The following is a 19967-nucleotide window of genomic DNA, read 5'->3' on the forward strand; positions in this document are numbered from 1 at the left end:
TTACTTCTTTTTCTACATAATCGCCAAAACGATCGAGGAATTTGTCATATCGTAACATAAGCTTCTCGATGCCTTCTTCAAAGAAGTTAGTCGCCAGTGAATAGAGATACAAGGCCAGTGTGTGGACCTCCCTCTCCCCCACAATGCCACTGTGAGAAGAATGGACTAATCGCGTGACGCACTGGCTCCCGCATCAAGACTTATCGTAAGAGATGCGAATAGTGTGGCAAAATACGCTGAACTATAGTCTATCTGCCTTACAGCAGCATCGTGAGGGAGAGGGAGATCCAGGCACTGGCCGCGTGTTTATATGCACTGGCGGCTAACTTCTTCAAACAAGGCATTGAGAAACTTGTTGTACAATATGACAAATGCCTCGTTCATTTTGGCGATTATGTAGAAAAATAAGAAAGACCCTGCTTAACTTTTGGTGGTAAAATTTGATGTTATGTAAATTTGTCTTTTTTTTAATAGCCCATCGGAGGTAAAAAAAAAAAAAAAAAAAAAAAACAGCCCTCGAACATGACTGAAAAACTGAACTCATTTTACAAGCCCTATCATATTAGTTAAATGACAGATACTATGAAATTTGAGTAACTGCTTTGTGAAATGCTAATTTAAATTTTCTCCGCTGTTTCTTTGTAAAGACATCTTTAACTTGGCTTGCAGGGAAATTTGTGGGGCCAGTGTAATGTTGACTGTACAGGTGGACATCAGCAAGGCTGCAATGATGTGCAACCTGATCCAGTCACTCCTGCTGGAGCTGAAAATCAACTGGAATTTTGAACTGGGACGCCTCAAGATGACGCTGGCACAGGTGTTTGTTTTCTCGTACCTCTGGTCCCTGGGTGGCAACGTCGAGGACATGTACAAGGAGAAAGTAGAGAGTTTCGTTCGGTTGCAGCTTGACACTCACCCTGATGTAAGGTTGGTTCATTTTTCTGTTTTACCTATAAGGCTCAACCACACACGAGTCATCTTCAATGGATTCTTTTCTAATCGTGAATTTTTTCGAATTTACCTTGTATCACTGACCGGCGAATATAACTATATTCACTTTTAGTAAAAAATTATTATAATTCAAAAATTAATTATAATTACATGCTAGATAACACTGGTTTAAGAGTCCATATATTTCACAGCCGTCTGACTTCAATATTTTGTACCTTGAATAGAAATACCTAACAATATGTTATACAAACTAATAACTAATTTTAATAAACATGAGGTTCTTGAAACCAGCAATTAAAAGTTCTTATACAAAAAAATTACTCTTAGAAACCTAAATTATCTATTATAAATACTAATATTACAATTTATTGTTGCAAGTAACGTTCCTTGGAAATGATCATATATTATTCTATCAATACTTTTATTTATACTGTTTATACAATTGTGTTTGTTCATTTTTTGTTTTGTCCTATGTGATTTGTATTTATTTTTTATATATTATTTGTATTTTTAACTGTTACTGTTGTCTTGTCTGTTGTGCACCTCCATGAAACTTAATCTGAGTGTTGATGTTCATATAACAATGTATGTATAAATAAATAAATAAAGTTGAATGTAATGGATAAACATGTAGCACCGCACATTCGACACTATTCTATAAAATATACTGTCCATATCACTCGCTGATAAACATGTCAGTTTCTGAAGAGTTACAATTGGAATGGGGACCATATAGATCAGGCGCGTAGCAAGCAAATATTTAATGGGGGGGCAAAGGAGAGTATCATTATAAGTGGTGGATTTAACAAAGAGGGTGTCCGGGGGCTCTCCCCCGGTAGAAAAAAAAATTGTATTCTAAGGAACAAAATTGTGCTATTTAAGCATATTTCGTACATAAAAATATAATATACTACTAGCAGAAATTTTAACTTTTTTTTATAACAAATTTACTTAAGGCTTGGCATAACAAAACAGTGTTCACTTTTCAGTTTTCGCCTCGTAGAATTCATTTTAAAGGCAATTTGTTGAATTTTCCCACTGCACAGATTACATAAATTACAAGCACCTTCAAATTTAGTCCCCAGATATCAGCAAGTTATCTAGAGTTGTAGAAAAGGCAAAGATGTATTTATAATTAAAAATATGTTTGACTAATTGTATCATAATTACATGACGGTGGTTGAAGATTAATATTTGTAGTGTGAGATAATATATTTTGCCAACTATCAATAGATATACTTACATTTTCTTAATTTGTGCTAACACACAACTGCAATAATCAAAACAAGCTATAATAAAATATTTAAGTGAGGCTGAGCCTTGAGTAAACAATTTAACAAAGACGTCATTATCCCACTCATTGCCCACTCTTAAGTAAATTCATTTGAATATCAGGACAGGAGAACTCTTTAATGTTACACACCATTAATTAAATATTCTTAGATGATGCCAATATTCAGAATGTATTGACACAAGCATATGGTGTACCTAGTGTCCACTGAATATTAATTTATAACGTGACAGAAAAACTGCTTTACCATTACTGTCAGACTCCCCTTAAAAATAAGTTTAAAATGCTAACCCCACAGAATAGGCGAGTGAAGATGCTTAAAAATAACTGCAAATCTGCTTGATAAATTCTTGTTCAATGATTTGTAGATTCAAAGAATTTTTTTTATTACTCGATGGAATAATCACGAGCGACGAGCGGAAAAAAATAATGTACCGACATACTAAACTTTAATGTTAAATAGGTATATTACATATGGTTTTCGGGATCATGTAAAAATTCGTTTCAGTCTAAACTGCTCAAAAGTAATACCTGAGTTAAAGGAATCCAACTCTTCTTTAGGATCTTTGTCTTCACAGGCATTGCAGCCTAATGTGCACTGCTTTTTAGGCGGTGGTTGAGATGAACTGCAGGACTGTGCAGAACTGTTGTTGAAGAAAAAGTTTATGCTTTTCTGAGTCACTGTACCCCGCAAAAATTAAAATACTGTTATAAATTTTCTCCTTAAACCCTAAATGTTTTTCATCACTGCCATTCCGCACTACTCACTCACGATACTACAGATAAATAAGTTTATTTTAAACAGTTCTGTAGTACGGCTCACAAAGTTTCTTGGACTTAAAAGCAAGACGTACAGCTGTTTGTTGAATGATGACTGATGTAGAAAGCGCTCTGCACGTCAGGTCGTTACCATTAGGTAGAAACGAGGCGGGGTGAATGCAAGGGTCTTAAGGTCAGGTAGACAAGGGTGGACAAAAACGGAGCGTAAGGTACTGCAACGAGCGGAAACATTTACTGGTCTTATATCCCACAAGGGTCAGTCCATATCAAGTGGTCCAGCTCTGGTTGCTCGACTATTTTTAAAAAAATTCATAATTTGAGCCTTGTTAACATTATGTATTGACAGTTTAAAACTGACACAGTTAAATTTTTATTCTCACTAGTTTGATTATGGCAGCCATTTTTTTGTCATGGGGCGCGACAATTTTTACATTTACAAGGGTTCAGCTACATTGCTATATCTTGGCTCTGGTAGGCCATATCATGATGAAACAAAATCTGAGGGGTTAAGCACATTTTAAGCCACAATTCTGATGACAAACCATTTTTTTAAAATCAATCAATCTTGCCAACTTTGAAGGTTGAACTTGTGCCTTAGAATTGCAAAAATTTGCATTTTCATAAATTTTTTTAAGAGTGAAGGCAGTATCTGTTGGGCTTCAAAATATTTATGGATGTGCTTATGTAATAGTAGAGTAAATACAAATTATTTGGAGTGTGAGACTTCAATACTTTTTTTTTTACAATTTTGTAAAAACCAGTTTTTTCAGATTTTTGCTTACTTTACGGCTTAATATCTCTGGTGGGCAGTTATCTAAAAATCTTAAATTTACACACAATTAAGTACTCCATGGTACATAACTCCTGTAAAAATTTAGACTTTGAGATTCAACTGGTTCGGTAGTTACAGCCTTGCCAAACTTGTGTAAAATTGCATTTTTTTTTGCAACAATGAAACTATAATAAATTCTAATTATATTTTTAAAAATCTTAATACCCTAAAATTGGCATTTACTATGCAATTGAAAAGAGTTCTCCGACTAAGAACATTAAAAAAGTATGCCTGAGATGTTTACCACTGTTTGGAGTGTGCAGGTCTTAACAGGCACGGACTTGCTCTAGTATGGTCTGGTATTTGTTCCATCCTGTTAGTCTGCCAGCAGCTCTGGTATAGGAAAGGTGGTTTGTGTTTCCATGAAGGTTTTTTGTTTTTCGGTATGGAGAAAGAGTGTTCAATAGGACATTTAACAAATGAACAATGCCACAAATGTGTTTATGGTTCAGTGCAACAGGAATTGAAGAAAATCTGTGTGTTTAGTTTAGAACAGCAACAGCTAATATTTACCAGAGTTTCTAGTGATGTTAAGTCTGTATGTAAGTACCATGAGATTAAGTATCTTATTAAATATCACCATATATTTGGCCGGTATTGCAGTGATCCTTTACAAATACATAAAAAGGCAATCACAAAAGGACTTAGGGAAATACTTCCTGAACACATGTATAAAAAAACAAACTACAATTTACTGCTTGTCCCTGGTAAGTCCTTGTGTCCTACATGCTACAAAAAAATATTTGTGACAGCAAATGATGGAACAGGGGACACATGTGATTCAGACTTTATTACAGAGATTGAAAAGTTGGGAAAAGTAGACAATGTATGTACTCAATTAGGGGTTTCGCCAGCATCTAAAATAAGGAAATTGGGTTTGGATAAAAGACCACAAGCAATAGCTGACAAGATCAGTAAAGTTTCAAATGTTTTGAAAAGAAATCTTGAGGAATCTTTTGATGAAGTGATGGAAAACAGAGAAGCAAGTGAAGAGTCTGTAGAAGAGTTTGACAAATTAATCAAGAAACTGAAGGATAAATGTGCTGTTGCAGGAAAAGAAATGAAAGTGAAAATAATTAGTTTACTTCCAAATTCATGGAGTCGACTAAGAATAGCTCAAGAGTTCAATGTATCTGATCGTTTGGTAAAACTGACAAGAGACCTAGTGAAAGATCAGGGCATTCTACCAGAGTTGGGAAAGAAAAAGGGTTTTGGCATTCAATCAGATGTGGTTACTACAGTCCGTGAATTCTTTGAAAGTGATGAATACAGTCGTCTTTGTCCTGGAAAAAAAGACTGTTTATCTGTAAAAATAAATAACATGAAATGTCAAAAGCAGAAGAGGGTGGTGCTTTGCAATTTGAATGAATTGTTTGTGGAATTTAAATCTAAACATCCAGACTGTAGAATTGGAAGATCAAAATTCATTGAACTCAGACCTAAGTGGTGTGTCACAGCCGGATCATCGGGAACACACAATGTTTGTGTTTGTACTTATCATCAGAATGTTAAGCTAATGGTTGACGGTGCAAAGCTTATGTAAGATTACAAAGACCTACTTGCTATACTCGTTTGTGATATGAGTAGTTATGAGTGTATGATGGGCAAATGTGTTAAATGTCCAGGAAGTGAAGCCCTAGTATCTCTGATGAATTTGAAGAAAGTGATGCCATCCCAGACAACATAATTTTTCAACAATGGACCACAACAGATAGAGCTGAAATGATAACTGTTATTCAGCCAAAAGAAGAATTCTTTCTGTCCCTTATTGAAAAACTTGATTCACTTAAAACTCATCATTTTATAGCAAAGATTCAAAGTCAGCATTTGAGAGAGAAGAAGGAGAAACTTAACGAAACAGAGTGCATTGTTCTTGCAGACTTCGCAGAAAACTTTACATTTGTTATCCAAGACGAGATTCAGAGCTACCACTGGGTAAATCGCCAAGCAACTGTTCACCTTTTTGTGTATTATTACAAAGAAAACGATAAACTTCTAACCCAATGTGTTTGTGTAATCAGTGATCATTTGGACCATAACACAACAACAGTGCATACATTTCAATCTCATCTTATGAAACACTTAAAAGACACTGTTCCTTCGGTTCAACATATAATTTACTTCTCAGATGGATCATCAAGTCAGTACAAAAATAAGAAAAATTTAATTAATGTCTGTCACCACAAGAATGATTTCGGTCTTAGTGCTGAGTGGAATTTCTTCGCAACATCACATGGAAAAAATGCATGTGATGGTGTTGGAGGAACAACAAAAAGGGAAGTAACAAAGGCAAGTCTTCAAAGAACAGTCAAGGATCACATTCTTTCCCCTGAAGATATGTATATGTACTGTACACAGACTATTAAAGGTATCAAATATATATATGTTAAAGAAGAGGAAATTACCGCTCGACAAGAAGAATTGAAACCTAGGTTCGACAACTGCCAACGGCTCCCTGGAACATGAAAATTTCACCGCTCTGTTCCTCTCACCGAGATTATAATGAGATGCTATGCAACGTCCAAATCAGAAGAGTATGAGGATCTTCCAGTTTCAACCAAGTCCATCCCCATGAATCTTCGGAACAATGACATTATCGCCTGTGTGTATGACGAACAGTGGTGGCTAGGAGTCATTGAAGAAGTTAATTTTGTGAATAATGATATTTACGTAAAATTTTACAACCCAGCTGGACCTAGAACATTATTTAAGATGTCATGTGCAGACAGAGTGTGGGTGCCGCTTAAGAATGTGTTGAGGAAGCTCAGTCCATCAGAGCTATCCACAGCAACTGGACGTTCACACAACATTTCAGCATCATTATCTGAAGAAATTTCAATGCTGTTTAACAAACATAAGAAATAAGGTACAAATTAAAATCGTAAATCATTTGTCTGTTTAAAAATGTGATATAGAATGACTGTTATAATTAATATTTTTGTGCATAGTATACATGTGTTTTGGCAACAAACTTTAGTGTAATACTTTTTATGACTTAGTACAGCACTTACAGCATATATATAAAATAATTAAGAACGTATATAAAATTACTAGGGTTGCTTTTATTTATGCAAATAAATAAAAAAAATTACGAGTTTGGCAAGGCTGTAACTTCCGAACCAGTTCAATCTCAAAGTCTAAATTTTTGCAGGAGTTATGTACCATGGAGTACTTAATTGTGTGTAAATTTAAGATTTTTAGATAACTGCCCACCAGAGATATTAAGCCGTAAAGTAAGCAAAAATCTGAAAAAACTGGTTTTTACAAAATTGTAAAAAAAAAAAAGTATTGAAGTCTCACACTCCAAATAATTTGTATTTACTCTACTATTACATAAGCACATCCATAAATATTTTGAAGCCCAACAGATACTGCCTTCACTCTTAAAAAAATTTATGAAAATGCAAATTTTTGCAATTCTAAGGCACAAGTTTCACCTTTAAAGTTGGCAAGATTGATTGATTTTAAAAAAATGGTTTGTCATCAGAATTGTAGCTTAAAATGTGCTTAACCCCTCAGATTTTGTTTCATCGTGATATGGCCTACCAGAGCCAAGATATAGCAATGTAGCTGAACCCTTGTAAATGTAAAAATTGGCGCGCCCCATGACAAAAAAATGGCTGCCATAATCAAACTAGTGAGAATAAAAAATTAACTGTGTCAGTTTTAAATTGTCAATACATAATGTTAACAAGGCTCAAAATATCAATTTTTTTAAAATTGATGAAGCTTCCAATAAATTTTTTTTTGGACCACTTCATATGGATTGACCCACAATAATATTTCCGCTATCAGCACTGTGAAACGTGAATATTTTGAAGAAAACAAGAACAGTTGCCGTATTTATTGTGCCTGTACACTTATCGAAAAGTCTTAATTTATTTTAAGAATAAAGTAACGCACAGACAAGAAATTCCCACAAAACCACTTAGCATTGCAATGAAGACAATGCCTCGTGTTCATCTGATGCAATGGCCGGGCAAAACCATCACTTTGCCCGGCCATGAAATGTTATGGCCGGGCAGTCGCCTGGGTCGCCCCCCCGGTTCCTACGCGCCTGATATAGATTGTAGCATGTAAAACCTTCTTTCTCCTCATGAAAAAAGCATAATTTTATAGCTAGATCAATTGGGAATGCCATCACTTTGTTTGGTTATTCTTATAAGAAATGAGACTGCCAAACTTGTGACGTGGGACTTGAGAGGAGCGGCATGTGAACATGTGGTAGAACCTTGCTTACAAGTTTGAACTCGCTAGAATCATTTGGTTGTCCGTAGAAATTTTTTGTGTGCAACAGTTTTTTCTAGTGTGCTCTTAAAATGAGTGACATCAATTTCGAACAACGGTGTGCTATCGGGTTTTCTTTTGAACTTGAGCACAGTGCAATGGAAACTTTTGCAAAACTTCAGCTGGCTTACAGAGACAGTGTTTTGTCAAGGGCCGAGGTTTTTATTTGGTTTAAGACATTTTCAGAAGAGAGTCTATTAAAGATGAACCACAAAGCAGAAGGCCTTCATCTTCAAGAATGAATGAAAATGTTGACAGAATCCATTCAGATTGTCGTGGACAGTGAGAATGATGGGGGAAGAGTTGAATTTGACTCACATCACCATTCATCAGATTTTGACCAATGAATTGGGGATGAGAAAAGTCTTTGCAAAAATGTTTGTAAAAAACCTTTCACAGTATCAAATGGCCATCAGGAGGGAAAGGTGCCTTGACTTTTTGGAATCTATGGAAAATTATCCCCATTTTCTGGAACATGTTATTACTGGTGATGAGTCTTGGGTGTGTGAGCACGTCCTGGAAACCAAGCTCTTCAAGGCCCAAAAAAGCAAGAACGAGTAAGTTTAAGATCAAATGCATGCTGATTTGCTTTTTCAATAGCCAAAGAATTAATCGTTCACAAAGAGTTTGTGCCTTATAACCAATGGGTCAATCAACACTTTTACTGAGAGGTTCTTGAAAAACTTCGAAAAAGAGTCTTGCATGTGAGAACAAGAACATCAAGAACAACTGGGTGTTACAAACAAGTTTTTGGCCAGTAAAAACATTCCTGAGGCTCCTCAGCCTCCTTATTCGCCTGGCTTGAGTCCTTGTGGCTTTTTCCTCTTCCCAAGATTGAAATAACCTCAAGGGGTGTCGTTTTGGGACACTCGAAAACATTCAAACTGCAGTAACTGACCAGCTGAAGGCTATTCCAGTATCAGAGTTCCAGCGCTGCTGTGAGGAGTGGAAGAACTGTCTTCAGTGCTGTGTAGCTTCACAAGGGAGTTGTTTTGAGCGAGACAATACTGAATTATAATTCTATTACAATAAAATTGTTTAAAAAAATCAGTCTCATTACTTAATTTACAAACATTTTATTTTGGCTTAGTACTCTACTTGTTAAAAGTGATTAGATCTTATTTTTATTTACTTGAATAATGTGTATTTTATTGGATATTTTGAGAGTTTCTGAAGTTTGTTTCTGTAAAGGCATTTTAAGAAAATAGTTTCTATGTTCATCATGTTTGCTAGGTAATGTGTATTTTAATATATTCCTTTGGAATTTCATTTTACATATTTTCTTCTGATCACATTCTTTGTATGGTAAATATTTTCTAGATTGTGGAACTTACTTCTATGGCGGATGGCCCAAACCAAAGTTCACAAAGACGAAGGAAAATGTTATAGTTTTGACGCATTAATGAATTGGAACAAGATGGGTAGTATTTTAATAAAATTCCTTGCCAAAAATTTGGTCTAAAGTGGGGGTTTAGTATTTTTCCAAAATTTGTCCACTTTTATCCAAGCCGTTTTATAGTCGCTTAAACTTTCCATATGCTAATTAAATGGTTTGATAGTCGATGTAGCCACTTTTATGATTTTGGCAGCAAATTTTAGCTGCGGGTCTGAAAAGGACATGTTTTTCGCCTACAGAAATGGTGTTGTAGACACATTTTGTGTACATTTATCACACACTGCATTATTTTAAAGAATTTTATGTAAAATTTTGCATCTGAGGCTTTAGTATCATATTACATATAGATGTATTTGCAACATGAGAACACATGAATTGGCTTTTTACCGAGGTTAGATGTTACATATCACTGGCAAGTACTAAAAGACTTGCTCTCGTGTTTCTTTAGGCTACATGATAGTACAGAATATTCTGTATTGCACCCACTGTTGTGATTGGGTGAATTGTAAAAGCTTTGTATCTATTGGTTGGGCCACGGGATTGCCTTCACCTGTATGGGCTGGACTCAGCCACATTGTCCTTTAGTCTCTCTCATTTTGGTACTAAAAGGTGTCAACACATGGTGCTTCACCAAAAAGTATTTTGGTGCAGTGCAATACTAACTTTACACCAGCTTGGTCCAGGCCATGTAGGGTCAACGTTTTCTGATTTCGTGAGATATTCTTGACCACAGGCGTTTGAATTTTGGCCAAGGTCCACCTTGTGATTTAACACGTGTGGTTGCCCCCCAGGGACAGGATTTTCCTGGTTAATGTTTCATTGTTTATTTTCCTTCAAAATAGCTTCTACTGTTCTTTCTGTGCTGCTGGACAGGGAATACTACCAGGTTTAGGAGATCAAATTTCTTTGTAATGTGTCAGCAATGAATACTCTGACGTAATATATTGGTATGTATTTTGGCATTATTTATAATTTTAGAACTTCTTTCTTCAGTTGGCTAGACATCCTTAATTCTTGTGAAAAACTAATATCAAAGTAAGGACTTCTTCTCTCTTGTTGCAGTACTCATATTTTATAAATGTATTAACTGTAATTGGGTCAGGTTGACGGTTTATAGCCAGGATGACCTGAACCATTAATGGATATTTGTATAATGAAAAGGTATGTACAATCGTTCACTTACTGTTAACCATCCTCCAATTTGCGGTTTGGGCGACCTTCTGTTCTGTCTGTTCACTTACCTGCCACAGAAATCTGAACTCACTTCCTGGTGTGGTAAACCTTGTTTTAGAATTGGGAAACATAGCGAATGCTGTCGCTAGGTATCAGAGTTCTCCCATTTCATCCTCCCTTGCATTTGGTCAATTCTTAATTCTTATACCTTCACCCCTCTTTGCCACCTTAATAACATAAATGTCAACTAGATGCTAAGACAAATTTAATCATTCATTCACTTATTTTACCACCGGAGAAAAACTGCCACCTGCTCACTATATTTGTAAGTCCAGATTTGACAGTGACACAACTGACTGAAATTCTAAAGCAGTTCAAAAATAGGTAGTATTTTTTGAAATCTACCTAAAACAAGAGGTTGAAGTTTTTTTTTTTTTGCTAAGTGTTTTTTGGCCTTTACAGAGCTTGAGAAATTAGAACTTTGCATTTAGGTGATACCTTTAATATGGAAATACAAAACCAATTTTCCTATTAAAATTCCGTGTATTTAAACTCACTTAAGAGGACTATTTTCTCCAGTAGCTAGCAGCCATATGAGTCATCAAATAAAAGGTCTCAGCAAAACTAGAAAATGTGAAAAATTTATATATTGACATTTTTAAAAACACTGTACATATTTATATTGTTCTTTTAAGGGGGTAACTCCCATTTCAGGTCATGATTTTATATTTACAGTAATCACTGATCAACTTTTATACCTTTTCAATTGTTTAACTTTCACGATATTAAAAATATATACAGCGCATACTTTTTGCATAATTAGCTGTCAAAGTTACATTTTTAACGTTTTTGGGTTGTACAAATAAGGAGAATTTAATTTATTGCAGAACTGAAACTTTTTAGGTTTAACTGCAATGCCACTGGCTACTTCAAGAAATGGTTTGAATTTGTTTCAGAAAATATTAATTAATTTTACCTGGCATTTCAAAATTCTCAAATTTGTTACGATTTTGACAGTCAAGAAACATTAAATGAGTTTTTGAAATTGTTTGAATTTCTTTCAGAAAATATTAATTAATTTTTCCTGGCATTTCAAAATTCTCAAATTTGTTACGATTTTGACAGTCAAGAAACATTAAATGAGTTTTTGTGATGGAAATGCAAACCTTATCGTGAAGTAGTCAGTGGAATTGCAGTTAAACCTAGAAAGTTTCAATTCTGCTATAAATTAAATTCTCCTTATTTGTACAACCTAAAAATGTTAAAAATGTAACTTTGGCAGCTAATTATGCAAAAAGTATGTGCTGTATATATTTTAATTTCGTGAAAGTTGAACAATTGAAAAAGTCTACAAGTTTATCTGCAATTACTGTAAATATAAAATCTTGTCCTGAAATGGGAGGCACCCCCTTAAGAGATATTATATACTGAATCTTTTTATTTATGATGTTTAACCGAAAGTAGTGCCGATTAAAAATACTGTAGTGTCTCCATTAACCGAGTTAATTTGGACCGTGGCTACCCCAAATCTACCAACTACATCAGAAGTTCTCCATGATCCCACAGAAAAACTTTTTAAATGTTGAGATTAATCTACAGAGAAATTATATTAGCAAAGGGTTATTAGGTATTATTTGCATAGAAGAGTGGTAATGCCCCTTTCTTTCCCTGTTTTAATAAAGTTACAGGAAATACTGGTGGCTTGCTGTAGGAAAGGTTTTGATGGAGATTAAAAACGGACGAAAACGAGCTCCTACTGCGCAGCTTAGGTCCCTCCCCTTCTTTGTGACGGAGAGGGGAGTGCTACGGAAAGAAAACATGAGTACGGTACTCACCATACTGAAAGCATCACGCTGCTGTTGTGTAGTCGGTTCGCCTACTGTAATACTTGAAATATGTACGATTTACTATCCCTTCCAGAACGGTTACTGTCGGAACAGCAAAACACGTTTATACACTATACATTACACTGAAACCAAAACACATTTTCCAGTTTACTTACCTACTGATGTTCTCCAATGCCAGACAATTCGCTGTCCCTTTCAGAGTGATTTCTGTCATCACTGTAAATATCGATGTCACCTGAAGTGTCAGTTTCTTCGCCTAGGTTAATCATCACTTCCTCCACAGCGATATCAATTGCCCCTTCCTGTGTTCTATATCCGTTTTCAATTGTTTGTACATGTGCACATACTGACTTCCATTTGTCCTGATCTATCTTGGGGAACCGTTATTGCACAAAGCGATAGCACTTTTAATGTTAAAATCAACATTTCGTTGCTCAACCCATTGTTTAACGTCTGCCCAGATGAGTACGATGGGATTTAAATCAGGGTGGTATGCGGTAAGATGTAACACTCGGTGAGAGTGCTGTGACATAAGCTCGTCAATAACATAACTCTTAATTAGTTCTTTGTGTTTTTTTATTACTTCGTACAACTCTGGTTTCAACATGTCGGGCCGGAATGCAATACCTTTTTCACGTAGCCATGTCTTCATGTCCTCTTTCTTGGAGTTGGAGTTAGGATACTTTTCACATAGTTTATTGTGATACGGTGCGTTGTCTATTACTAGAACACTGTTTTCTGGAAGCTAAGGTATAAGCTTCTCTAATACCCATTTTTCGTAATTAGTGGCGTTCATTTCATTGTAATAGTCGCCTGTAGCTTGCTCTGAACGCCATATTAACAACGCGTCCTTCATAAAACCCATTTTGCCACCTGCGTGAACAATTATCACTCGCTCGCCTTTAGATACTGGTTTCAATAGGCCTGCATTGCTTTCGTCACTCCATAATTTTGCTGTACAGTGCGAGCTCAGTATATACATCTCGTCCATGTACACTATAGGCCTGCATTGCTGCCTAGCTTCCTTTATCTCTTTTAGGTACGCAATCCGTTTGTATCTTATTTCTTGCCTCTCTGTAAGTACAGAACGGTTTGCTCTCGTTTTATTCCATCTAAATCCGAATTCCCGTAAGATTTTTCGTAAGCTTGTTGCTCCTCCTTTAAAACCAATACTCTGTCGCAGTTCTTGTAGTAGTCTTGAGATAGTTGGGACGATTTTCTGATTTATATTAAAAATTGTGAATACTTCGTCGCACGACACACTTATCAAAATCGTAGAGTCCCGTAACATGCTTCGTACGTGTCCTATGTTTGTTTGGTGTTACGAAACTTGTGCCTTCGACGATTGCAATACGCTGCATCTCTTTGGTAATCTGGGTAACAACAAAAGACAAAAGGGATTATGGGCTCTTGAGCTTGTTTTTCATTTTTCATGAACTCAATTACATTCGCAATAACTTCTCGCGTTTGACTATGCAGAACCTTGTGTTTCAGCTTCGAATGTATTGGAGGCATTGTTACGTACCTCAAGAGAAGGTGCAGACAAACTCCGACAATTCTCACAGTACTCTGTTAAATACGTATAGTTATTCGCGAACACAACACTACCACGGAAAGAGGAAGACTGATATATTCACGCATGATAGTAGTCTACTAGACAGCCGTGCGCTATCGCTGGCCTTGGCAGGCACAACTAATCAGAGCACGGGCGCCGCTGGTCTGTCAAGGGGGGCGGTCTTACGACCTGCGTGTCTGAAGGCCCTTCCTAGCCTGCGCGAGTTGTACATAAATACATAAGGTAAAATGCACAAAGACAATGCAGTCTGTCCAATTTATGTAATGACATTGACAAACCATGGGATTTTAGTGAGCTCCAACCTTATTTTGGATGAACTCAAAAATTAAAACAAATGCATTATACATATTTTTTAAATTTAAATTTAGAATTAAAATTTTTTGTTTCATTTGGGTTAAACAGTTATAATTTAACTTACATCCGTCCCAGTGGTGTGTTATATGAAATAAAAGGCCATAAACTTTTGAACGAAATTGTTTTTGGTTCACTCAAATAGCTCAGCTTAGACCTTAGACATCTGCCTAAAATATTAAAACTAAATGAAGCTAGAGAAAAATTGAAAATTTATAATTTGTGTTATTAACTTCTGTAGTTTAGTAAAAATACTTAGTGAGATAAAATTTTAAATATATAAGGAAGACATTTAATTGAGATTTATATCACTTGAATTGGAATGCCCCATAAATACAGTAGTAGTAATGCATTTGAAAAAAAAAAGTAATGGATATTTTTATTCTTTATTCTGCAGTATCCTATTTTCCATGAAGTTGTCTAGGTTAACAGCTCCAAATGCACCTCTATATGTGTTGTTGTTCTAGCAAGAAACACAGTCAGAGCATCTGAAGCCTCAATGTTAATTTGTGACTTGCAGCCAAATTTTTTGACTTGTGTTTCCTTTCCATGGTGCTTATACACTACAATACTTTCTCTAGAGGGTAATGCTATTTTGCACCCACATCAACACAGCATGGTCAGTGGTCAAGGTTGTGCTAAGTCCTGTATGCTGTCCTGGCTACATACTCTGGAGTAAACCCAAGTGGAAAATCTCAGATTAGCACCTTGCACAATTTCCACAGTCTAAGGTTTATCTCCAGTAACTCAAGCAAACTGCATTTTTACTCTGACTTTGAGTTGAAGATACATTAAAGATACAATCTTTCACTTCTAAAGCTTTCAATATCCTCCTTTATATAACATTCAGATAATATTCTTTGAGTTGTTGAACAAATATAACATTGTACATTACTTGCTAGGAAATAAAATGATTAGAGTTCTGTATTTAAAAAATAATTAATATTAATGAATAATTTGATATTCATTATTTATGAATAATTTAATATTTGATTAAACGTTTAATATTAAATATTTTTTTTAATTAATGGTGACCAAAAAAAAAATATTTAAAAATTGAAACGTGTATGACGATAATAATTTATTGATAAATTTAGATTTGTTTCTGCAACATTATTCACAAATTGATTTTATATTTATGCCCTTACAAATAATCAGTGATTATGATTTAAAAATATAAGAAGACTCTATTTTATATATATAATAGATAACAAAATAGCACTCAAACTTAAAATTTACTGGTTTGAGCAAATGCATTGCCAGGTTTATTTGGAATTTTCTTTATTTTACATCTCGTTATGATGGTACCATCTATATTTGTGTTTTTTTTATTTTACTGTATTTTGGATGAACTTTTCTTGACTCCTTTGAAGTGTAAAAAAATATCACTGTAAAAATTGATTAAAAAAAAATATTAGTTATTCGTGAATATTAAGATAGTCAATTAAAAATTAGATTCAAATGATAAATACTGTATTTGCAGAAGCCTAAAATTGATGTGTAGAAATTTGACTTTAATAGGTTCAAAATATAAAAGTTTTAATATATGTATATGGTTATAAACGTATGAATATGTCGGTGCACATAATATTTTATTACTATTTTTTTTAAGTTAAATCAATTTTTTTTTCATACAGCTAAGATTAAGAGAAAACTTAATTATAGGTACATGAATGCTTTTATTTAAAGTTTTTATATTTATTTGGGTTTCTATCTGATACACAGATCAGCTAAAGATTGCCAACAAATGACCTGATATTATAGTAAGGTTTTATTAAGTTTTGTACCAGTGCCCATTCCAAAAATAATCCTTTAGACTCAATATTTGTTATGGCTATGAAGCAGTAGTTGAAAATACTAGTACATCAACTATAAATCTCTTAATATGTAATAGAAATGGGTTTCTGAATGATTTTCCTCCAAATTGATCATATGTATTGGACTATGTCTACGTGTGTCTTATTTAATTAGTATGTTTGTAGCATCATTCCATTATTTTTTTTAAAAATAGATCTTGTATACAAGGATGTACAGCTTTAAAAATATGCTAAGGATTTTATAAGGATTGGCCTTTGTGATGGTGTATAAGTTATTTTGTAATTGTATTACAAGATCAACTTCCATTTACGTGCATTAATTTATATTACTTGGCAGGCTACCAATGACAGAAGATCTGTGGAACTTGTATACAGACCCTATTTCAAAGGTACTCGTCACATGGGATGGAATCATACCACCATTTAAGTTTGATGCAAAGATTCCTTTCTTCGACATGCTTGTTCCGACAACTGACACTGTTAGGTATGGCTACGTTCTTGAGAGGCTCCTATCCATCGGCAAGCCAGTGATGTACACTGGACAGACTGGTGAGTGTAACATTGTTTGTTTATATGATATTTCATAGTGAATTGTGTGTTCTTGTAGCCAACCATTGATAAATGTAGTTTTCACTAGAGAGGGGCCATTAAAATTCTCAAATTCTCAAAAACGAGAAAAAATATTATAAGAAAAATATTAGAGGAAATAAAGTAAGGAAACAAATATTTAAAGGGTTGAATGTTACACATAATAGTTACTAATATTTTTCATTTATTTTGACTCTTGAGACCTAAGATCCAGATTCGAGGGGTTTATTCGAGATACTCTTTGGGATTCAAATTCAATATTCAGATTCGAAAAATTGGGATTTTATCCATCGCTAGTCATACTGTATGTAGTCTGACTAGCTACCATGTTCATTAGGGATTTGCAGATGCACAAACCTACAGCAGCTCCTTACTTCCCAACCGGCAGTACGCCTCTTGCACTTTTAGAACATCTAGAACGGCCAAGAGTCACAAGCTCTTCCTTGCACTGAATCATTTGAATGAGAGGTTGCATCCATCCTTTCTGCACCATTTATGACAACTGATTCTTCAGTCACTATGAATAGTGGGCGGAGTATGCAATAGATGTTTGCATCACATTTAAATTGGTTTTTTATTATTTTAAATTTAGATGTCATTTTTTTAAATTCCATATCATCTTTTGTTATGAATTTAACCATACAGAAATTCCATCACCCTTACATTGGGCAGTACAACATTTTTTAATAGAATAAGTTAAAAATTGAAGCAGGGTGCAAGCAGCTATTAACAGTTTGTTATGGTTTGAACATAATATTAGAGGTATAAAAGAAACGTGAAATGTCTTTAAGAAGCTATAACAATGAAGAATGAAGCAGCAGGCACGGATGTTGGGAGCAGTTGTGTTTGTTCCAGGCGTGGGCAAGTCGGTGATCTCGAAGGAGGTGCTGACGAGGCTGTCTGTGTTGGGGCCCTTCCTGCCAGTCACCATCAACTTCTCGGCTCAGACGAGCAGTACCCGCACACAGGAAATTCTCGAGTCGAAGCTGGACAAGAAGCGTAAGACCCTGATGGCTCCTCCCATGAACAAGAAACTCATCTTCTTTGTCGACGATGTCAACATGCCACGCCTTGACACTTATGGCTCCCAGCCTCCCATCGAGCTGCTGAGGTGAGACGTGAGCTTCCGACTCGGCTTGATGGCAGAGTGTTCTGTGAGCTCATCCTTTCCTGAGCCTATGCCTAGGTGGCTCAAAGTTAGCCTTAGAGGTTGCCTTCTGTATTTTTAAGTGCATTTTAGTGCTAAATGTAACTTATGAATTATATAATTATAATTTTTTATAGTAGGAATTTTCATTATTGCTAAGACATGTGTAAGATAGTTTTTGAACAAGTAAACTTCTGTAATACTACAGTATTAGCAGATTGACTGAAACTGTTTGTTTATTATTTTACGTTCGAGGTTAATCCGCTTCCCGGACTTTTCGGCAGTGTTTTGTTTTGTTTCTCGTGTGGCGGCACGCGCAGCTTTTTCTGCGTCGTCATGACGACGCCTCATGTAAATGAATTGCACGGCTCTGGGACAGTTTCGATATACGCCTATGCATGTTTTAAAGTGAAATTTAATTGGCCTACTTGAAAAAGACACATACGTGACACAGCGTGATTTGTCGGTTTTAATGAACAATGCTATTTAGTCAAGAGAAAATAAAAGAGAGTGAAAAATGACGCCATTCAGCTTATCATGGAGTTAATTCCCTCAGGAAATTTTAACATATGGTGAGTTAATTTTCCAGTGTTTTCATCGTAAGAAGTACGTCTTCCGCAAGAGAAATTGTCGGAGCAGCCCTGTCATTGAATGCAAATCTCAGGCATTTATTTTCCAAGAGTTACGGCGGATTTTGATACGGTAAATAATCGTCCAGCTATCAGGTATGGCCGGCATTAGCATCATGTAGTGACGCCAACGCGATTTTACCGCTAATATTCCCTAGATATTAATAAACATTGTTCGGTCCATTCTTAATTTCATAATAAACTATATAAACAGTGACATTTGGCAGAAAACTAAATTAGTTCAAAATACTTCATAATAGCTACACACAGGTCGAGAGGTCTTGAAGCAAGGACTCTCGTGCGTGAGCAAACCGGAGCAAAACCCCAAAACGGTTACGTTTCGAACACTTTAAAGGAATCTATTACATTTTATTGTTTTAATATATATATATTTTTTTGTTTAACATTAAGACATTACGCAAGAAACACAATAGACTGGACAATCCTAGCTATCTCATATTTGTTTTTATTTAATTATGACTCAAGGTTTTTCTTTCTGAGATGTGTAATTTAATAAAATAAGTATTATAATTTTGGTTCAAGAATCTTAATTTTTTTTTCACATGTTCTACTCTTATGGCGCCACCTATTAATTTGTAACAGTGACGAGTATTTTAAAAAAAAATATTAAAAAGTTACAGAATTCACTAAATCAGTATTGGCAAGAATATTTCAATTCAATCTAAATGTAAGTTTATATAATTATTTTTGAGTAATCATCTGTGAGTTTGGTTGAAATTGGTTAATGGATATTGTAATATTTACTTAGTTCTGAATTATTACATAGGCATCCCTAAGAGAAAAGGGAAGAGGGGTAAAAATTGTGGGAAATTGTTTTAAGCAATGCTAAGCATAACTAAGAAATAACTAATATATTAGATATTAAATTTGGTATCTGTTCTGTGCATTTTAAATATAGTTTCAATTGTATACAGTTCTTAAAATAATGATTGTATTTGTGAAGGTAAAATTATTTTATTATTCTAAGCATAGGCATAATCATAATAAATTTAAGTATTAGTGTAAATGATGGCATAAATGTAAGGGTATGGAATAACAACGCTATTTAGAAAAATGGATTAACAATAATACAGTGATGTCAACAGGGGCTTCGCCCCTTAAACCTGGTTGGACTAAGCTCCCTTCCTTGACCTTCACTTGTTCCTTCCCGGTATGGAATTACCAAAGTACATAGTCGTGTGTTTTCAAACATTGCACCATGAACTACTTGAAGACAGCGTTTTTAGCTCAGTGTTTTGGTACAACAACAGCGCCATAGTGCACCAGAACTGAACTAACCTG

At 35.0% G+C, this 19967-nt stretch overlaps 1 protein-coding gene across 4 annotated transcripts in view; it reads left to right on the forward strand.

Moving 5' to 3' along the window:
- LOC134531065 (dynein axonemal heavy chain 6) overlaps nucleotides 1-19967 on the forward strand; it is a 491808-nt gene that overhangs the window by 249404 nt on the left and 222437 nt on the right. For all 4 annotated transcript variants that reach the window (XM_063366586.1, XM_063366584.1, XM_063366585.1 and 1 more), the window contains 3 exons: nucleotides 707-927; nucleotides 16639-16850; nucleotides 17745-18000. In XM_063366586.1, coding sequence (XP_063222656.1) covers nucleotides 707-927; nucleotides 16639-16850; nucleotides 17745-18000 — 689 coding nt within the window. The remainder of the gene's footprint in view (nucleotides 1-706; nucleotides 928-16638; nucleotides 16851-17744; nucleotides 18001-19967) is intronic.

Source organism: Bacillus rossius, chromosome 3 (assembly GCF_032445375.1).
Source record: "Bacillus rossius redtenbacheri isolate Brsri chromosome 3, Brsri_v3, whole genome shotgun sequence".
Classification (NCBI taxonomy): Eukaryota; Metazoa; Arthropoda; class Insecta; order Phasmatodea; family Bacillidae; genus Bacillus; species Bacillus rossius.